Source organism: Oculina patagonica, chromosome 8 (genome assembly GCF_052425735.1).
Source record: "Oculina patagonica isolate OP01 chromosome 8, crgOcupat, whole genome shotgun sequence".
Classification (NCBI taxonomy): Eukaryota; Metazoa; Cnidaria; class Anthozoa; order Scleractinia; family Oculinidae; genus Oculina; species Oculina patagonica.
Window position 1 is genome coordinate 28756378 of NC_135765.1, and position 14462 is coordinate 28770839.

The 14462-nt window shown below is 40.7% G+C and overlaps 2 protein-coding genes across 2 annotated transcripts in view; both read right to left on the minus strand.

The window, feature by feature from the left end:
- Positions 1-4261, minus strand: part of LOC144664044 (uncharacterized) — a 136553-nt gene extending 132292 nt beyond the window's left edge. Inside the window, exons 1-6 of the mRNA XM_078525166.1 lie at positions 4189-4261; positions 3343-3734; positions 2474-2504; positions 1729-2033; positions 869-1028; positions 219-398 (exon numbers count right to left, since the gene is read on the minus strand). Coding sequence (XP_078381292.1) covers positions 219-398; positions 869-1028; positions 1729-2033; positions 2474-2504; positions 3343-3734; positions 4189-4234 — 1114 coding nt within the window. The 5' untranslated portion in view covers positions 4235-4261. The remainder of the gene's footprint in view (positions 1-218; positions 399-868; positions 1029-1728; positions 2034-2473; positions 2505-3342; positions 3735-4188) is intronic.
- A 4558-nt stretch (positions 4262-8819) lies between these two features.
- Positions 8820-14005, minus strand: LOC144664071 (putative skeletal organic matrix protein 5). The gene is made up of 5 exons (XM_078525202.1): positions 13933-14005; positions 13038-13205; positions 12366-12408; positions 10401-10530; positions 8820-9386 (listed from the first exon to the last, which is right to left on the minus strand). The coding sequence occupies exons 1-5, from the start codon at positions 13988-13990 to the stop codon at positions 8880-8882; spliced, it is 906 nt and encodes a 301-aa protein (XP_078381328.1). The 5' UTR covers positions 13991-14005; the 3' UTR covers positions 8820-8879.
- Between the last annotated feature and the right edge of the window lie 457 nt (positions 14006-14462).

The following is a 14462-nucleotide window of genomic DNA, read 5'->3' on the forward strand; positions in this document are numbered from 1 at the left end:
CTTAAGACTGGCGATTCTCAGATTTGTTCTAAAGAAGAGCATCAAAAACCAGGTTGACAATGTGCTAGGTGTTTTCATATGCTCGCCCATTTTATAAACTCTACTAATGAACACAAAGTAATCTAATCTTTTTTGCTTGGGGGTAGGGGGTCTGAACCTCACGCCTCCCGCCCCCTATCTCCCGGGCTCCCGCCCTCGTGTCCCACCTCACAGCTTACCACAGCATTGTGGAAGAGGCGAACTCCAATTTTTCGTTTCTTCGCAGTAAATCTCACTTGCTCCTGATAGTGTGTAGTTATCTTTGCAAGTAAATTCCACTGAACCACTATAAATATAACCAATCTTCACATGAGCTTGTTCACCGTTGATGGGAGTTCCTGGATCCCCACAGGTTTTGACTGTGAAAAAATACATAAAATAACAGCGAAAGAGTGACTTGATTTTGTAGAAATGGATAAGTTCATCTGTGGACGTACATTTACTTACAATAATGTTTTTTTTGTTGAGGGGGATCCCTATAATGGCCTATACGGAGAGGCTCAGACTGAAAAGGGTACCTTTTTATGCTTCAGGTATATAAAAGGGTAAGGCTTTTACAAGTTTAGGTATATAAGGGTAGGGAAATCTGTCATTTAAGTATTCGCTTAACCCCTTACGTTTAGGATTAACACCTAGTGTTGAAATAAACTTGTTCCTGTTCTCTCAACAGGTTTTTATGTATGTGTTTGTCGCGTTAATTTCCTTCATTTTGAAATGTTACCTCCTCTTCGCGTTAATTTCCTATATGAGGCAGTAATTTTCCTTCAATTCGCTTTAATTTCAGATTAAAATTAACACAAGCGTTAACTTCCTATAACAAGGTACTTACCAGAGCATCCAAACAACTCCAATCTGAGACAGACAACATTATATTCATTCGGCATCACGCTTAGAGGCGCCATTGGATAAATACGAATCGAGTGTGTCCTTATTGGAGGTTGCAGATCGTGCTCCTTTAAGGCTCGGACATTTGTATTGCCTTCCAATTTCTATACAAGCATAAAGCATAACATATATAGTTGGGTACAAACGGCTGTGATTCGAGTTGATTATACCTTATGGTTACTATTGTTAGTGGCCATTAATTAATTAAAAAAATAGTACGATAAGGCACAATTAAGGTGTGCCAAAAAATAGCAGTATTAATGCACAAGAAGTCATCGGAGCTCAATGAAACAAAAACACCACTTTTGGCAAGGTTATTTCTTTAGCTGCTTAATGCGTATTAACTATCCCTATTTTAGAGCGGTTTTCACTTGAGTGACGAAAGTAATTTGCGTTTGCTTTGAGTTTGCATAACTACGCTCAGTGATTGGTTTAAAAATTTCGCGCCACTTTCTCGACCAATCAGAGCTAAAACCAAAACCAATCATGACTCGCTCGCTCGCGCACGCTTTCCCGCGCTTCGCATCAGCAACATGTATTTGCTTCGAGTTTTAATTGGTTCTTGGTTCCCTGGATTGTCTGTGTGTTGTGTGACAGGCAAAAGTATTTACTTTGGTTTTAATTTGGTTTTACGACACCCAATTATAAACTGCTCTATCAACTTAGTTAAATAGGATATCATGATCATACAACCTCCCTCAAGACAGGTCATGTGGCTATAAACTACAAATTAGGATTTTATTAAAACTGGATTTAAATTCTTTTTTACGATTTCGAGAGCAAGACATTCTTAAACCTACTTACCAGGCTTCCATCTGCTTTTTGATAGGAAGACCATTTTCCTTCCTTCAGGTACTTGATTTGATATTTCGTTGCCCATAACAAATCCTTGTAACTTCCCTGTGTCACTACCTTTGTTATTAACTTCTCCTCGTCCAATAGGATTTCTACATAAGGTGAATTATCATTCGGCGCTGAGCACCAGGCCCCTCGGCGCTCGTCCAGTCGTGCAAAGGCAGGGACATGGTTTGTACTTAACGTGGATGAGGCCGAGATGTTTGCATTTGGAATTCCTTTGCTTTGCATTCCCAGTGAAGATTTGCAAACACCTTTTAAAGTGATAAAGACAGAGCCATGAGCTTTTAAAAAAGAGCATACACAACTTAAGGGATTGTTGCAAAACAGTGGCCAATTGTGGCCAGTGGTAGCTTGGCTGATTATCCATAGTGATGTGTGTGATTAATTCACATACCGCGACAGTAAGTGTAAGCTGACCTGTCTACGTGTACTGCAACGTCCATGAAAGTGAACAAATCTCTACGTTTCTCCCCGACGTCAGCCTTTTCAAAAGAACTGCTGACAAAAATTAACTAGCTACCCAAGTCTGAGTAAAACAAGAACATACCAGTCTTTACTTAAAAATAAGTGAGAACTGAGGTTCTAAATAAATATTTTCAGAATTAAATATCTCATCCTTTTCGGGTCATCGATATACAATTTATCTTCCGACATAAAGCTTTCACAAAAAAAGACAAGCAAACTATCTCACCTGGTGCCTTGGGTGGCAACGTTGGTGGATCCTACAAAAATAAACAGAGCCGTGTTCTTTGTTAACTTGTTTTTTTTTTCGTTTTATTTCAACTCACATACGATGTACATGTTATAACTTAAAGGTCGGGACACACTCAGAGGCGACAAGTCGCTCCGTTTGTACTGCTTCAAAACAAGTCGCTGCGACAAGGCGTTTGTTCGCTGCACAAACAGTGAATTTGGAAGAGTGGAAATGCGAATTTGTTTTCCAATTCAATATGGCAAAAATACAGGACGGTACGAGAACGCTGCGACAACGCTGCTACAACGCTGCGACAACGCTGCTACAACGCTGCGACAACGCTGCTACAACGCTGCGACAACGCTGCGACAACGCTGCGACAACGCTGCGACAACGCTGCTACAACGCTGCAACAACGCTGCTACAACGCTGCTACAACGCTGCGACAACTCTGCTACAACGCTGCGACAACGCTGCTACAACGCTGCAACAACGCTGCTACAACGCTGCGACAACGCTGCGACAACGCTTCTATCGCTCATTTTGTCGCTGCGATGCGTCGCACGAATTAAACCAGCTGGAATTCGTGCGACACATCGCAGCGACTTGTTTGTCGCAAGAATTCACCATGTCTCACGAGGCGACATGTCGCAGCAACAGGTCGCCGCGACGTGTTGCAGCGACGTGTCGCCTAGTGTGTGCCGACCTCAAGGCTTAAAACTGTAAAGCACTTTCAAGATTAAAAAAATTTCAACACATACCTAACTTTGCCAGTATATATCCCATGCAGTGTGAGCACCTTATTTAGGAAACAGATCATTGTGCATGTGGTTACCTTTAAACATTTATAAATAACCTTTTCTTACCTGTACAGAGAGTGTAAACCAGCTCATTTCGGTCTCTGGAACGTGATCCTCATCCACACGGATCCTGATCCCATAATCCCCAGAATCATGGCGTTGAACATTGAAAAGAGTAAAGGCCACGTAGTCAAGTGTCAAATCTCCTGTCCAGTAAAATTTTTTCACGGTCGACTTAATAGTTTCCTTTCCAGAAGCTTCTCGAACATATGTAATCCTGATAGCATCGATAACATCGTGTTGTTTATCCCAAGGACCAAAATGAACTTTAATCTGTCTTGATTTCTCTTGGTCAGTAAAAGACAACTTCCAAGCGAATGTTTGGTTAGATCCAGTTAATGCCATTGTCGTTTTGTTCTGCTCAGTAACAAAACCCATGCCATATGCTTGATTCAACACTGAAAATAAATATTAATTTAGTGTGTATTATACTGGGTGTGTATTATACTGGGGCATTCTAAGGGCAAAAACTGTTTACTGAGAACAAGAAAAGGAAGTTAAAAAATTAAGAAATTGAAATGGCAACTGTGTAATGTAATGTAGTTCATTTCTATTGTGCAAAATGAAAAAAAAAGTAACAAAGATGAAAAAAATCCTGCTATGTACAGGTGTACAAAAGGAAAAATATCAAACGTTCGAGAAACCCCTGCTTCTCAAAACATTAATACGCAGTTTGCCAACATTGTATGTAAGAAACAGTTGTTGAAACTTGCATTTGTATTAAGTAAGCGAGGGTGTTTGCGATACGAGGAGAAGATGCAGTTTCACATAAAATTTGATGCTAGGCTCTAACATTAAAATTTAACAAACATATCTAGATCTAATTGACAACAAATGATCTGGTATACTTACAAGCCATCAAAAGTAAAGTTGTTAAAATGTATTGGGTGGCAATCATCTTTGGCTGATGTAGATGAAAGATAAAAAATTCCTTTTTGTACAATTTGCTACGTTTAAAACTGACCTCACTGCAAGCGGCCGCCAAATGCGAAAAGAGTATTTTGATGCTACCCTTTTGTAAACCGACAGATAAAAATTTCACTTTCTGAAAATGAAACAGCTGGGTTGACTAATAGCCAAGTTGGATCACCTTCCAAACAAAAGAACATACTTATTTGTTCCAAATAATGTGCAATATTTCCTTTATGAAAGCCATTGGGGAGGGAGGGGTGGTCGACAGAAATTCTTTAAGATAGCCTTAAAAGGCGACGTCATATGGTTTGGTTTCAAGGTATCTTTAGGGTAAAGGCTGTGAAGGGAAACTAACCATGCCCTATCTGAAACACTTGGGCTTGAACGGTGAAGCGGATGTTCCAAGTTCGCAACTGAGTTGAAAAAAATTGTCATAACAACCTGAAATTCTAATTAACAATTAGACTACGAGCCCAAGTTTTCTATGAGCAAATAGTCAACGAGGCGCAGCCGAGTTGACTATCGCTCATATCAAACGAGGGCGAGTAGTCTAATTGTTTTAGTAGAAACTCTAAAGGATTGCAGTCCAAAACCTACAATATTGTGCACTTTGAAGACAAAAATCAAGAAAATTTACCGCTTAAAGAGCTCCGCGAGCGCGCGACTGTTTTCTATCGGCGATTATAGTTCACCACTAAATTTTCTCCGATTCTGATTGGTTTAAATTGAACACGTGACGCGATAGTGCCCGCGCGCCGGAGGGCACTATCAGCCCATAGTGCCCTCCCGAGCGCACTCGTGCCTTTTTTTGTAAACAAGCGTGCCTGCAGACAAAAAAACCCAACCAAATTCACTGCATTTAGTGGGTTTCTTGTCTGGTTTTGTTTCGTTTGTTAAATTTCGGCTTTCAATTGAGTTTTTTTTCCCCAAAAGTAAAAATAATTTACGATGCTTGTTTTTGTATGTGCGCGCGGAAGAAAATTTAGTGGTGAACAATAAAGACAATAGAGTGTTTCTGTCTTTGAACTATCGGTCTGATAGTTGCCCCTTGGAAATTTGATGTTCTTAAAACTAGCATATTTGCCCTCGAAGCTTCGCTTCTCGGGCTAATATTTGTTTTAAGAACATCAAATTTCCGCGGGGCAACTATCAGCCGATAGTTCCTCGACAGAAACACTCTATTGTTAAAATAGAAATCAGTGGGAGAACCAATCAGATTCGCGGATTTCCATTAGAACACAGCTGTGTTTCTACTAACAAAGGTTATGTTGTTCGACTTTTACACAACTTCGATTAATAATCTCGCGTAGAAACAAGAGGTGTTCGTGCGCATCTTTCTCTCGTGATTCGTAATTGGCCCCCTCCGCCTCTTCCCCTCTCCTTCTTAAGTCCGGTGTAATCAAATAGTTTAATTAAGTTTCAGCATTGTTTTTTCACCTTTCACAACGGTTCGTGGACACTTATTTCTATTACGTGCGTTTATTTGACAATCGCAATACTAATCCTTGCATGCGGTTTAACTAAGGGCCTGTTTACATGATTCCGGAATGACTTTCATTCCGGAACGAAACTCGTTCCGGAATGAAGTTCGTTCTGCATTTACATGACAGAGTCGACCGGTTCAACCAAAGGCATTTTCACGTGCGTGGTTTTCGCGCGAGATCAAAACAAGATGGCGCATGTTTCGCGCAAACATGTTTTTGTGCCCATTAATGGCCGTAGCTGCAATTTTAACGAGTAATTTGACCATAGAGCTGCTTCTTTGGGCTAAACAGTAAATGCTTTTACGTTTTTCGCTCTGAATTCAAACTGTGGAGTCCGTATGCGGTTTCGCGAGTTGCGGCTTCATCTCGGAACGAAATTCGTTCTGTGTTTACATGATACCAGAATGAAATGTCATTCCAGAACGAAACTTTCATTCCGGAATGAAAACCGGAATGAACTCATTCCGGAATGACTTGACTTTCGTCTCTAATAATTACCTGATTAAATACATTATTGTTTATCAAAGTTTCGTTTACTTGTTGTGTGCTACGATGTTTACTGGTCTTCCCTGTGACATCCTTCAAATCTCTATTAGCGCTGGCGAAACAATGGTTTACTTCAAATTAACTACTAAAAACAAATTGCTTAATGAATTCTAAGGAATTTCAACATTTACACTCCTTCTTATTAAAGCATGAACACTTAAAATATGTCTGGAATGTTCTTTGTGTTTTAACCAATCACATGCGAGAACTTCAGACCGCAGAAACCACAAACAACGAATGATGGGTTTCCATCGGTCACGGAACAATATTCGGTTCTCGTTTCGCTCCAATTTACAAGGAAACACTAATTGTAATTCCTTTCTTTTTGAGAACATTCACTGCCGTACTGAAGAATATGTATGAGTGATTTTTTTATAGAAAAAATTGAAAAACCAATGCGCCCGATGCCACGATTTGCCCCAGTTGCCGCCAATTTTCAAAAATTGTAACGAATTCGTTTCTGCAGTTACCGTTCGCCTGATGGCATGTTACAATTTGAACTGAGGTAAGCTTGCATCTTCCGGTTTTTATCTCACCCCAACTATTGTAGCAGACCTAAACACTGATAGAAGGAAGGTTCGTTCCTTCGATATCAGCGAAACGATAGCGGGAAGGAAAAGCGAAAATCAAGCGATTGAGGTGTTTACTTTGCACCAATCTGTTATCACGGCAACATTTTGAATAATTTTCGTCTGGAGCCTTTACAGTTTGCAGTCTTACGATCACGGAACCTCTGATTGCCTTAGGGTTGAAATCGTTTGCCGAAATAAATCGAATCCCTTGTTCTACCGAAAAGATTTACAATCAGTAACGAAAACTCCACAATTTTGTATTTTATTTTTGGTTTATCGCGTTTACATCTTATGTCTAGACGTGTCAACAACATACTGCATGCACTAAACCATGTCGTATAACGTCGCTGAAGGAACCGTCCTTTTTTTTTCCTTCAAAAATCCCTGAAACCTTGTTCTGGATGGCCCTCGATACGACAGAATAGCAGTTCTTTAAATTCCTGAAAAAGACAGAGCGTGTATCCTGAAACAAAATAAGAACTAAAGTTGCTCCGTGACCGATGGAAACCCATTTGTTGTTTGTGGTTTCTGCGGTCTGAAGTTCTCGCATGTGATTGGCTAAACATAAACATTCCAGACATATTTTTTAGTGTTCACGCTTTTATAAGAAGGAGTGTAAACTATATTGAAATCTTAGTTACCATTTGAGCAGTTTTTAGTCGAGTGTCGTAAAACCAAAAGCAAAGTAATGAACTCTGACTAATAATAAAGGACACAGAATTGAACTGTTTAAAATAATGCCTTAACATGGCATGCTCCCCCGGGAAAAATTTGAATTTTAAGAACCTCAGTAATGTTATTTTGGGCATTCTGGCAAGGTTTTAAACTATTATAGAAGCCCTCGTTACAACACTTAAAATAAGAATTATTTTCAGTGACCCCCCCTTACAGACCATATTTTTTTGACTGACCCCCCCTTTTAAGCCATATTTTTTCGCATGGCCCCCCCTCAAATATCACCAGCCCCCCCTAATCCATAAAAAATGAACGGTCCCTTATTCCTTGCAAAGCGAGGCCGAAGGCCGAGCGTAGCGGGGTGTATAATTTTGTCCCTCAAAGGGCTCAGGCGGGATGAAATCTCGTGTGGAGTTTACGGCCATATATATATATATTTGTGAGCTTGGCGTGTGGCGGAAATAACGTCACTCGGCCGCGCGCTGGTGGCCTAATGGTGTGAGCGTCGAACTTGAAATCAGATCTTCGGGACTGAGGGCGGGGGTTCGAATCCAGCTAGGGTTTTTTGTTTTTCTTTTTTTTTGTGGGCTCGAATCCTGAGCCTTTCATTTTTATCGTTTTTCTTTTCGGATTAAAATAACACTGATTTCCACATAATACTCCCTCAACGTCTATTCAGGCAATAAACCTTTCATGGCCATCAGGGGCGCGCGGGCGGAGGGTTCGAATCCTCCTTTTTTAATGCCCTCAAATAAATGTCCAAAATGCGACTATCCAATAATTTGTCGATGATTTTGAAAATAGCCTGCGCTTCCCAACGCTTTATACCTCTTTACGAACCAGAAAGAGCCGCCATCTTCAAAGCGGAGTAGACCCTGGGAACGAGGGTGTCGCGGCCATGCCCGTTACTAGGCAACAATAACAAATCACCGGTTAAAACCGGTTATCACTCCTTATTTATAACACTCCCTAACCCAGAGCTTCGCGAGGCCCTGCGAGTCACGTATTACTAGTATATGTTTAAAACACGTCATAAAATCCAAAATGGCGGTGCACGGGGACTATAAAAGCCATATTTTTCCCATTTTGTTATTAAGATTAAATGTTATCCTAGAAAATATTTTTACATTTAGGCATTATTTAGAACAATTCAACGTCAGCTTTTCAGAAGAGTGGAGGTTCCCTTTAAGAGAACAGGTCAATTTATTTCTTAATGTGCTTTTATCATTGAAATCTGATTAATAGAGCTAAAGCAACCTAAATCGAGCCAAAATTCGTATGATTTAGGATTTGATGTATTTTAGGTTAATAGAGTAGATAACTTTGGGTATCAAGACTTGGCTTGCTTTTTCTTTTACTGGACCAGGATGTATCCCATGGCTTTGATGTACTTGTTGCCATTATCTGCCGAGCAACATGCATCGATTCCACATGTGTTAGAGTCATCAAAATACCCTCCTGTACCAAAACCAATCCTGGAGTTACAGCTTACACAATTATTCTGCTGGTTAGCAACGATTCCAATCCTTGCTTTGGAAGTAGATACAACATTGAACCCTTCTCGGTTACAGTAACGCTGCAAGGACGCCTGTGAACCAATCAGCGACTTCCACGTGTTACGGCCCAGGGAAGTGACGCGGTATTGCCCGTCAGCGATCAGTGAGTACAGAGAGTTGGCCTGCTTGTTGATGACAATGGACCTTATCTGCTGACCTAACTTCATAGCGAGGCAGATCCTGGAGAAAGGTGTGCTCCAATAGGTCGGTAACTTGGTTTCTCCAGTATCAAACCCAGTCTTCCCTCCAGGTCGGTTGTATTCGGCCTGGTTCGTCCAATAGTCGGAATTGTAGTGAAAAGTTGACTAGTCGAGAAGAAAGGACATTAATTTGTCAAATTAATTGGGACTATTTTTGCTCCTCTGCTTTTAAAGGATCTCTACTATTTTATTAACACTTGATCCTCTTCGCGATTTCCCATTCAATGTTCTGAAATACCGTAGAATTCCGGCTATAAACCCTGGGCTTATACAACTACGTAAGGGCCGGGTTTTGGGTGGGCTTATAAACGGAGGGGCTTATATTCGGGAGGGCTTATAAGCGGAATTAAAAAAAACGTTTCGAAAAGAGCCACGGGAGTGTTTATCGAAATACGTTTTTAAGTTGAAAACGCATTAATTATAAAGCAACATTTAGCCCTATTCAGTACTGTCATCCGGTAGAGGGGGGCTTATAATCGGATGTATTTTTTTGTTTCCAAGTAGATGGGCCTATAACCGGGGGGCTTATAACCGGAATTGTACGGTAACCGAGTCAGTTTTCAGTCGAGGAGAGTTTGGATAATGGTCATGCTGACTGCGTGGGGTCATTATGGGAAGTTAGGGTTAGCTATCTTCTTTCTACACCCCGCGCTCCAGCGCTTTATTGTATCTTTTATATCTTTCGCTTATCTTTTTCATATTTTCATGTATTTTAAAGGTGCATACTTTTACAAACACTTTTGTCATGTGTAAGAATTAACTATTAACTACTATCGTCTACGTTGTAACTTCCATAATAGCACTGGCCCTGAAGAAGATTGGCCTATTTAAAGTGTTCGCCGTAAGTCAATCAGTCAGTCAGTCAGTCGGTCGGTCGGTCGGTCGGTCGGTCGGTCGGTCGGTCGGTCGGTCGGTCGGTCGGTCGGTCGGTCGGTAGGTAGGTAGGTAGGTCGGTCGGTCGGCCAGTCGGTCGGTCGGTCGGTCGGTCATGTGATATGTGATAAGTTTTAAAACACTTCTTTTAAGCGGTCAGTTGGCCATTTGCCAAGGGTTACGGATTTTAAATAGAGGTTTGACTGTATAAGGTTTGACTTAATACTGGATGATTGTATTTATCACCTTATCTCCGTCAATTTTCATGACCAGCGTCCATCCCCCACTTCCGCATGCTCCGATGCTTGTCATATGACAGTAAACAGGAACTTTACCAACGTCAGTCTGTAACATATAAGCTGTATTTCCTTGAGACCTGTCGCCGAAAATGTCCAAAAATTAATTTTGGCTTATATTCAAAAAATATGTGGGGTAGAAATTTCTTTTGGGCTTCTGATAGGAGAGACACAGTGACGTTATGATTAGAAGGTTGGAGTCCGGATGCAGCGGGCAATTTTTTTTACGCCCACTTCAAGATGGCCGCCACTTACGGTCGTCGACTGGTAACTAGTTAACAATTAGACTACGAGCCTAAGTTTTCTATGAGCAAATAGTCAACGAGGCGCAGCCGAGTTGACTATCGCTCATAGAAAACGAGGGCGAGTAGTCTAATTGTTTTAGTAGAAACTCTAAAGGATTGCAGTCCAAAACCTACAATATTGTGCACTTTGAAGACAAAAATCAAGAAAATTTACCGCTTAAAGAGCTACGCGAGCGCGCGACTGTTTTCTATCGGCGAATAGAAATCAGTGGGAGAACCAATCAGATTCGCGGATTTCCATTAGAACACAGCTGAGTTTCTACTAATACCGGTTAGCCTGCTATGCACTCCGGTTAGCCTACTATGCACTCAGGTTAGCCTACAATTACCAGCTAAAAGCAACTTTGGAGATTTAAAATCTCAACTATCGGTTTTAAAATACGTCATTTCTCGAATCTCCGCGCCATTCTCCGACCGTAAAAAAAATGTTGACCAACGAAATCTTGTAACCTTTCTACAAGATTAGATGACTTATTATTAGACCGAAAAACGTGAACTTTGGATAGAATACCCCGGGTAGTCCATTTCAGTTGACTTCCAGCATTTTTGATAGACTGGCCTGATAATTCGCTGGTTCATGCTTCTGTGTCAGTCCGTTCCAAGACCACAATTCAATGACCCGGCCAGGGCAATTTTTTTTTACGCCCACTTTAGACACTTAGTTTTTTTTCGAATTTTATGAAAGCGGCAAAAAGAAAATGTTCAATATAATGTGCCCTTGGGGTGAAATAGAACTCGGGTCGTCTGCCTGAAGAGCGAGTGTACCGCTACGCCACCGGGAGCCGGCTCCTAGAATTCGTAAATTTTAACTATATATTCGTGTTTCCCTTATTATTATCATTATTATTATTATTATTATTATTATTATTAGCTAACCGTAAACAGGCTAACCAAAGTGCATAGTAGGCTAACCGAAGTGAATAGGTCTAAAATTTTAACTGACAGCTGATCAAGAAATCGTCGAAAATGTAACTGGGCTAAACAAGCTTGAGGTTGAAAGTTTTTGTCCGATGTTAAACAGTTGGACGACGCCACGGGAAATCCATGAATGGCAGTTGAACGCTATGTTTAAAGTTTTCTGATTTACAGGATTTTCCAGATGGAATAAAGGTTAGTTTATTTTGTCGATGTTTTAATTTTCCATTATTCTTTTTATCAAATCGGTAAAGAAGTACTTCGTGGCTACGGAAAACTTTATCATGAAATGAAAACAACTGTAGCTCACCGGTAACGGCATTTAAGTGTACTTAGTCCTGTGTTATTGTATAAAACAAATAGATTCCATTTTGCCGTGGGTCTGTTCAGTTATAGACCACAGAAGACGTCCAATATAGTAAGAACATCAGTGACCCACTAGCCTCTTCTTTTTACTCTTTTTGCTCTTACCACATTTTGACGTCATCTGTGATCTATAACTGAACACACGCACGGCAAAATCATACAAGAAATTTCGAAAATATTAAAAACTAAGAAATGGTAAGATGGTCTAGGCCCGTATAAGAATCCTTGAAGGACTAAAAAAAGCTTCTTTTTAAAAGCTGTTTAACTTTGTTTTCAGTAATGACCTTGAAGATGAAATTGTAAGACGTAAACAAGACTCATTAACTCACTTTCCACTCTGGTAGATGTCTCTACACGAAGCATACCACGGACCTGTGTGAGAAAATACAATAAAGAAAAGTTAAAATAGAACAAAGAAAGCGAATAACAAACAAGGCTACTTTTGTTGTCATTGCCTGAGACATATAGCATATATATATAGGTTAGTATAATATTTTGCTCATATTTTGTCCCTGAATCGCCATTAAAACAGGGTGGAAAGTTGAACGGAAGTTTTCGCATTCATCACTGTCTTTCAGTATTAATATTGGGACCAATTTAGGTTGCTGGGAAACTGCTCACCTACCCCTCCCCAAACCTAACATTTTGCCTAAAGCGATAAGTAAGGGTTAATGTTAGGTTTGGGGAGGGGTAGGTGAGCAGTTTCTCAGAAACCGAAATTGATCCTAATATTGTAGTATATTTCACAATTTGGTCGGTTATGACAGCTGTCAATTGACCATAACATAGATGTCCAATATCAAAGATGTAAGCGAAAGCTGACTTTAACGTTAACCTAGTACGGGTACGGCCGCCATGTTGCGCGACGTCGTCGTACAGAGAGCAAACGCCAGCGTACCATGCCGCTAGCCATGAGCGATGACTATAAAAATCAAATGCATGGTACTTCTTGGTTATGTAGGTCCGCTCTGCGGAGGAGTTCCGCTATTCATGTCATTTACCTTTGCACTGGGGTATGTCGTCTGTCCATGTTCCATCGTTACAGTTGATGGTTGCCACTCCTTTCAGTTCAAACTTATCTTGACATTTAAAGGTCACTGATTTACCATGTCTGAAGTCATCACCGATTCTCCTTCCGTTGCTAGGCATGCCAGGATCGGGACATGGAGCTAAAAGTACATTATATATTTAGTCGACACAAAAGTGCGAGGTGGCGAGGCATGCGATCCATTCTGGTTAGCCTAAATAGCACTTTGGTTAGCCTAAATGAGGCAGGCACTCCGGTTAGCCTACTTTAGGAAGCTTGCGGTTAGTCTGATTTGAAGTAGGGAATTCTACCTAACATGCCTTGCATGCCTTGCCTCGCAAGCCTAGCATGCCTCGCTGCCACGTACATTTGTAAGACTTTAAAATAGGTCGGATAAAATTGAAAAGTCTATGTTGCTAATTGATATCTTAAACTAAGTCTGTTAAAAAGTATTTTAAAACCTCTAGTGTTAATTTTGTAAATTGTCCACTTTTTTCCATCTTATGGATGACAGCCTAATTCGAGGTAAATAAGTGTACAATGGGTGCGCTGAGTCACTATTTATTGTTTTTTTTTACTGTCTTTCAGTATTGTAGTATATTTAACAATTGTTTTGGTTTTGATAGCTCTACATTGGCCATAACATGGATGTCCAATATCAAAGATGTAAGCAAAAGCTGACTTAAACGTTAACCTTTTCCTAGCGTGTGGCCGCCTTGTTGCGCGACGTCGTCGTACGTACGGACGTAGAGCGCACGAGCCAGCGAACCATGCCGCTTGCCAAGATGAGCATGAAAAATCAAATGCATGGTTCTTCTTGGTTATGTGGGTCCGCTCTGCGGAGGAGCTCTGCTATACATGTCATTTACCTTTGCACTGGGGTATGTCGTCTGTCCATGTTCCATCGTTACAGTTGATGGTTGTCATCCCTTTCAGGTCAAACTCATCTTGGCATTTAAAGGTCACTGATTTACCATGTCTGAAGTCATCACCGATTCTCCCTCCGTTGCTAGGCACGCCGGGATCGGGACATGGAGCTAAAAGTACATTATATATTGAGTCGACACAAAAGTGCGAGGTAGCGAGGCATGCGATCCATTCTGGTTAGCCTAAATAGCACTTTGGTTAGCCTAAATGAGGCAGGCACTCCGGTTAGCCTACTTTAGGAAGCTTGCGGTTAGTCTTATTTAAAGTAGGGAATTCTACCTAGCATGCCTTGCATGCCTTGCCTTGCAAGCCTCGCATGCCTCGCTGCCTCGTACATTTGTAAGACTTTAAAATAGGTCGGATAAAATTGAAAAGTCTATGTTGCTAATTGATATCTTAAACTAAGTCTGTTAAAAAGTATTTTAAAACCTCTAGTGTTAATTTGTAAATTGTCCACTTTGTTTGTAACCTT

Coding starts and splice junctions, on each gene's coding strand:
- LOC144664071 (XM_078525202.1), bottom strand. CDS start 13,990: ATGACAACCATCAACTGTAACGATGGAACATGGACAGACGACATACCC. Junction 10,531..12,365: donor GACATCTACCAGAGTGGAAA/GTGAGTTAATGA, acceptor TTTCGGCGACAG/GTCTCAAGGAAATACAGCTT. Junction 9,387..10,400: donor TGAAAATTGACGGAGATAAG/GTGATAAATACA, acceptor CTTCTCGACTAG/TCAACTTTTCACTACAATTC.